The sequence below is a fragment of the Myotis nattereri genome (genome assembly GCF_964212035.1).
Source record: "Myotis nattereri genome assembly, chromosome: 1".
In the NCBI taxonomy this organism is placed as follows: Eukaryota; Metazoa; Chordata; class Mammalia; order Chiroptera; family Vespertilionidae; genus Myotis; species Myotis nattereri.
Window position 1 is genome coordinate 151,210,516 of NC_138075.1, and position 6,000 is coordinate 151,216,515.

Genomic DNA, 6,000 nt, shown 5'->3' on the forward strand with positions numbered 1-6,000 from the left:
GGAACAATATCTGAATTTTAAGAGTTACCATATTTTGCTGTCTAATGCCTCAAAAAGAGAAAAGTCATGCGCTGATGCTCAAGTTCAATTAGACTGACTTAGAAAGGATTGTTTATACAGCATTTCAATAGTTATCCCCAGTTTTCTCCCCTTGGTTTTAATGATGGATGCACCTTACTTAAAATCCTATTCTCCTGTTTATAGCATGGAACCAGTTAAATCGGTATTAGTTCCCAACCCATTTCCAAATATGTTTTTATTAAAAGGGTGATTTTAAATATTTTTCCAGAACCTTCAGTCATTTTACATGTTATATATACAAATGAATCCAATTTTAAATACATTCATTATTTACAGAATGTATTTCATGCTAATGCATAGCTTCTTTTAGGAAAAGTACACTCATAAAAGAAAAAAACAAAAATATATGAAACAAAATATATGTACTATATAATAATTTAAAATACAACCACAAAAGGCCTCGGACTATTATCCTAAAGGCACCCAAAGGTTCAGAGATTAATTGGTAAAATTTTAAATGTTTTCTCTTTATATACGATACTGTTCTGATGAACGTTGCCTCTCATTCTGCCCAGTGGAGATGATACTAATTAATAAAGCCTTAAACCTTTATTTTTGTTATCTTGGGTTAGAATATTCACTTTTGTAATATCCATAGGTTCAGTTCTTTCAGATATCAGCAGACTACTCTAACAGGACCACACAACATAGATTTGGTTGTGTGTCATTCTACCCAGGACTCTGAAATAAACAGCAATCTCTAGGTTTCTTCCCGAGAAACGCGAGCTCTGGGGCATTTAGTGAGATCAGGGAACAGTCGAGTCTCTATAAGCTGCCAGTGCCTCAGCATTTTGCCAACATCCCTGAATGAAACAGAAGAGAATAAACCAGCGTGTCTCTCACATGTTACATGGGATTCAATCGGACGTTCCTAAACCGCATGTGTAAAAATTAGATGGTTTCCTTGTAATTTTTAGGGTTTTTTTTTTTTTAGTTGCCTGTTTTTCTTCCACACAGAAGTCAAATTTTGACATTTCTCATTTGTACAGAAAATATAAATCATTCAAAATAATTTCTAAAAGAAAGTTTCAACCAAAAAATAACACACAGAGAAGATGCAAAAACTATAAGGCACCCGGTCTTGATAAAATAACAGAAAGGAATTGACCGGTGGGTGGGTGAGGCCCACTCTGAGTGTCTCCCTTAAAGTTTATTTGAGAGAGAAATGCAGGTTCTGGTAGTAAGTTTATTTTCCTCTCCATATATTTTTTGATCTTTAAAGATTATACAACTTCCTGTGTGATGTAGTGACTAAAAAAAACACCCAGGGCAGGAATACTTCATTTTTGAGGCTATGGATCATATTTATTAATAATACAAGTATTGTATCAATTCCACACTTCAGCTGTAGATACAGAGTTTTTATTTCAGAGCCCATAGATTCTTTGGGCAATAAAAGGGGTAATTAAAAAATCATCCCAAAGCCACTTTTAGAGAGTGCATATAAAGAGCTGCCAGCATTTCACAGCACTGGGAAACGAAAAGTTATAATGCCCCTTCCAAAATGACTCCTGGCCATTAGACTATGTGGTAAAATAAGTACCATTGGCAAAAAAGGTTAACATTTATCTTAACTTATTTATTCACATGTAAAAAGAGCCCTGGCGTGGTGCTCATAGTCAGCAGCTTCTGTTGGTACAAATAGAGCCTTATCCTAAGATTCCTTCCTTAACCACCATCAACACATGCCCGGACTGTAAATTGTGACAGAGTTATAATATTAGATCAGTTTAAGGGCTGAGATTAGTCTTTTCATTTACTGTTGTTAAGATTCATGAATATTAGAACAGAATTTAAATTCACCATTGTCCTGGTAGAAGAGGGGGAAGCACCAAGCAGCTGTAATCACTTGGGATTATACATAAACTGATCCATTCCCAGGAAAATGCAAATAACACTTAACCCGTCCCATAATTGCTATGTTTTCTTCTAAGTTGATCATTTACTTCGTTAGCTTTACCATAAAAAGTGAATGCCCGGTAGTTTGATTTGATAGTCCTCCCTGACAAACCAGCTCTCAGCAGATGCCACAGGAAAACCCCCCTGCCCCCCAAACACATATCTGTGAGTAATAGCAATCAGTATATCATCCTAACTACCTTCCCCCTCCGGGTTTTGGCTATGAGAATTAAAAGACTTGGTATATTCAATATAACCAAGGCATAGCAATTTTGCCTATCAGAATTTTATTGGGAATTGTTATAGTTAAGTTTCTAACAAATGAAATCTTCCTTCAGGTTTCTTGTTTTTCTTTCCCCAAATGAATGCTTGCTCGGCCAGCATGACTACTATTCAAAAGTCAGAAAAATGAATTTGGAGAAAGGCACCGATGTCTACCAGCACATGCTTTATAGAACTGCTTTATTGCGAACGATTACTCCCTACTCTCCAATTTTATATATTTAAAGAGGCTAAGCAAAAACACTGGGAAACACAAACACTCAAAGTCCATAAGGTAACGTCATTTTTTCCCTCTTAAAAGTTTTATACTCATTATTGAAATTCTGTGATTTTTCTCAATATTGATGCCACTTTGTGTTCATGTTGTTTTGGGAATACATTAACGGGTCTGTTTCTAAATAAAATTTCAGATGACAAAGTGAGTGGCCGGCATTCATTTTACCAGCTCCCTTAAACTAGAATTACGGAATCAATCTCCTTCGGAAACCAAAGCTCTGAAGTCCCGCAGGGAAGTTGTCACTTGGCTCCTGCGGTCGGTCCTGACATGCGATCACAATGAATGACTGTTTGACCTGGGCATTATGACTTCAAACTGTCTGGCTAATTTCTGTTGTTGGAAGAAGGACTTGACTGTTGGAAAGCGGTTAGGAAAAGAGGGGCCACAAACTTCTCTTAGGCCACTGAGACAGTGAACGTTCTCCGGGGAGCATTTACAGCCTCAGCCCTACCAAACTGGGAAACCTGATACATGTTAGTTGTGTCTTTCCAATGGCTCCTAGGGCTCTACAGTCACTTTCTTAAAAAAAAAAAACAACAATCAACACAATTTCAAATCATGCTAAGAAGGGAACTTCATCCTGTAGACTCATGGCAAAGAGCTGTCTGGGAAGGGCGGGCAGCAGCGGGAGACTTTTCATCCTTACAAGGCAGGCAGGCAGGTTGTGCTGGCGTTTTAGAACATTCCTCTCCATTTGGAGCAATTGCTGGTTCAACACCAGCCCCTCTGCGGACGCCCTGGGCTGGAGATGGAATTGCTAACTTCAGGGCAGCCGATCTCCAGGAATATGGGTAAGAAGGCACCCCCACCACAGTGTCAGCAGTAGCCTGTCCTCAGCTGCTCCTTCTCTTCTGCTCTGCGATTCCCCCCACTAACAAGCTGGAATGCTTATTTCTCCTTCGTGGATCAATTTCCGCTTATGTTCCCAGGATGAGCCTGTGTCTCAGTAGGTCCCAGTGCCTACAGACACCCGGAACCACACTCAGTACAAACTGTCAGCCAATTTGGGGAGGCGACTGCCAGCGCTTTGCCCACTCCTTCCTCCAGGACCACATACCTCGTTTTCAGGGAAGCTGCCTTAGGTGCACGTTTCCTTGGGCACTGAGTGCTAAGGTGCCTCCAGCGGGTCAGAGGCAGTCCTGACGGCCCAGGTGACCAGGGACTGAACGACCCTCCAGGAGAACGAGCGGCTCCTTCCTCCGCCCCCTTCTCCTCCTCACCTGCTCCTAGTCAAGGCTCTGCTGAGCCCGCTGCCCTGTCACGGTCCCCTCTGGGCTTGCAAAAGCCCCCAGCCATTTACAAAGGTGTCTGAACTCCCAAGGCCCTTCCTGCTCGGCCCTGACCTCCCACCAGCATCCCCGAGGGAAGCCTCCGAAACTGGCAAAGCCCCCCAGCCCCGAGGACGCGGAGGAGAGCGGCGAGTTAGCGGGAGGCGCTCCGATTGCCCACCAGGTCCTTACCTTTCCTCTTGGACCTCCGCCGCCGCCGCCTCTTGGACTTGCATCGGAGTTGACTGCTCAGCCCCCCGGACCCTCTGCTGGTCCCCAGCACCGATGCCATGGCTGAAACTCGGCAAGTAGATCAGGACAGCAATCCTTTCTCAACCAATTTCACCTTCGCTGCTCTTGCCTGCTGCCGCCTCTGCTAACTGCTTCCGCTTCTGCAAATCAGGCAGCCGGCTCACTTTTTAGGGCAGAGCGCTCGCGTGGTCCCCCTCCCTCCTCCGGTCGCCAATTGTCCTGGCACTTGTTTCCAGCTGGGCTGCAAACCTGCGGTCAGAGCCCAGAGTGCCCACGCTCCAGGGACCGGAGGAGCGCGAAGGCGAGGCGGGCTGGCAGCCTGGGCGCTCCGCTCCGCTCTGTTCCGGGCAGCCGCTCCAGGTCTGGGCGCTGCACTCAGGGGTTTCTACTTTGGCGTCTCTGCTAGTTGTGGGGCACCAGCCACTTTGAAGCCAATCACGCAGGGAGCCTGTCTATTTGCTGCTGCAAAGTCTAATTAGATCCAATCACAACTGTCTGCTGGCTCTGACATCAGCACCACCAGCCCTTTGCATCCCCTGTCAGCTTGCAAACTCAGCTCCCCTTTGGATGGAGGGAGCTGCCCAGGACCCAGCGGAGAAGGAGGCTGCACGGAGGCAGGGACAGCGCGCGGTGGCGGCACCAGCCTCTCCGGGAGAACAGCCTGAGGGGCAGCTGGCAGGAGGGGTCTGCCCTGGGATCCAGGTTCCAGCTTCAGACCAACGGACAGCACCCTGTGCTCCTGCCCTCTCAGAAACAGGCAGCGAGTGTTTCTCCAGCCAAACAGTTTTAGCGAGTTAATTCATTGCAATGCTTGGGGTGCCCAACGGGAGATGCCTCTGAGAAATTCGGAGACCTTGCTTCCTCGGAAGGGGACTAAGATTTGCAATTCCCCCGGGACAGCTCTTAGGGGTATTCATTTCTAGAGTCTGCCTGTTCCTCTGCTCCCTTCCCCACCCCCTTTAGGTCCCTAGGCTGTTCCTTTCGCAAAAGAGAAATATTGCATAGAGACGACCTAGGTATTCAGGTCCAAGTCTGATTTTTAAGGAGAGGGATTTCAGAGGGTTGCTCTGTTTAGGGAACAATGAAATGAAAGATAGTCAGTGCTGCCAACGGATAGTTTTCGTGCCAAATGTAACATTTGGATGAAGGAAAGTAATATTTACTAGGAGAGGAGGTGACTTGCAAATTGAAATCATTTTCCATATTTTATTCAGGGTTATCCTATTTTTTTTAGGACTATAGTTATGGAACCCTAAACATTCGAAGGGAATATAAGAAGGAAAAGAATCCGGCTGTAATTGCATTTTGCATTTAAATCACATAAGCTATTAATTATAATAGTAATGGTTTGGAAAAAATCCACTGTAAAAGTCATTAGCAAGCATTAACACATTGATATGAAAATGGCACACAAACACTTTTGTTATTTACTACTTCACAGGCACCCTTTTCAAGCTCCTTATGGGCTTGGAAATTTCCAGATTGTTTTCTTCATATAAGAAAAAAATAAGTTCTCTAGGGAAAATTGAAAACAATGAGGATGTTCCGATTGTTGTGTGGTGAGCTGATGGGTCATGGCCCATGGATGAAAGAGAGAGAGAGAGAGAAGGACGTTTCGATTTCACATCCTAGCTCCACTGCCCTGACTTTAGGCAAGTGATGTGAATGAGACCTCAGTTTCCTCATCTCTGAAATGGGGATACGAATGGTGCTGCCTCATGGATTTATCCATACTCGAGAATCATATCACTCTTACCCATCATCCCTCTTGTCAGAACTGCAATTGCACAGTTAAAATGTGTGGTGGTTTAATTTGTTGCTTTAGCATTCATCTCTGCATAGGCCCTAAGAAACACGAGGGGAAGGCATGTGTCTGTGGTTCAAACACTGAGCTGAACCACTCTCAGTTTGTTTAGTCAATCCACCCGATAATTTGGAAAG

At 44.4% G+C, this 6,000-nt stretch overlaps 1 protein-coding gene across 2 annotated transcripts in view; it reads right to left on the minus strand.

The window, feature by feature from the left end:
- The window catches only part of ADARB2 (adenosine deaminase RNA specific B2 (inactive)), a gene marked incomplete at its 3' end in the record, with an annotated part of 435,311 nt that extends 431,135 nt beyond the window's left edge, over nucleotides 1–4,176 (minus strand). For both annotated transcript variants that reach the window (XM_081098354.1, XM_081098353.1), the window contains exon 1: nucleotides 4,000–4,176. In XM_081098354.1, the coding sequence (XP_080954480.1) occupies nucleotides 4,000–4,099 (100 nt within the window). In that variant the 5' untranslated portion in view covers nucleotides 4,100–4,176. The remainder of the gene's footprint in view (nucleotides 1–3,999) is intronic.
- Nucleotides 4,177–6,000: the final 1,824 nt, after the last annotated feature.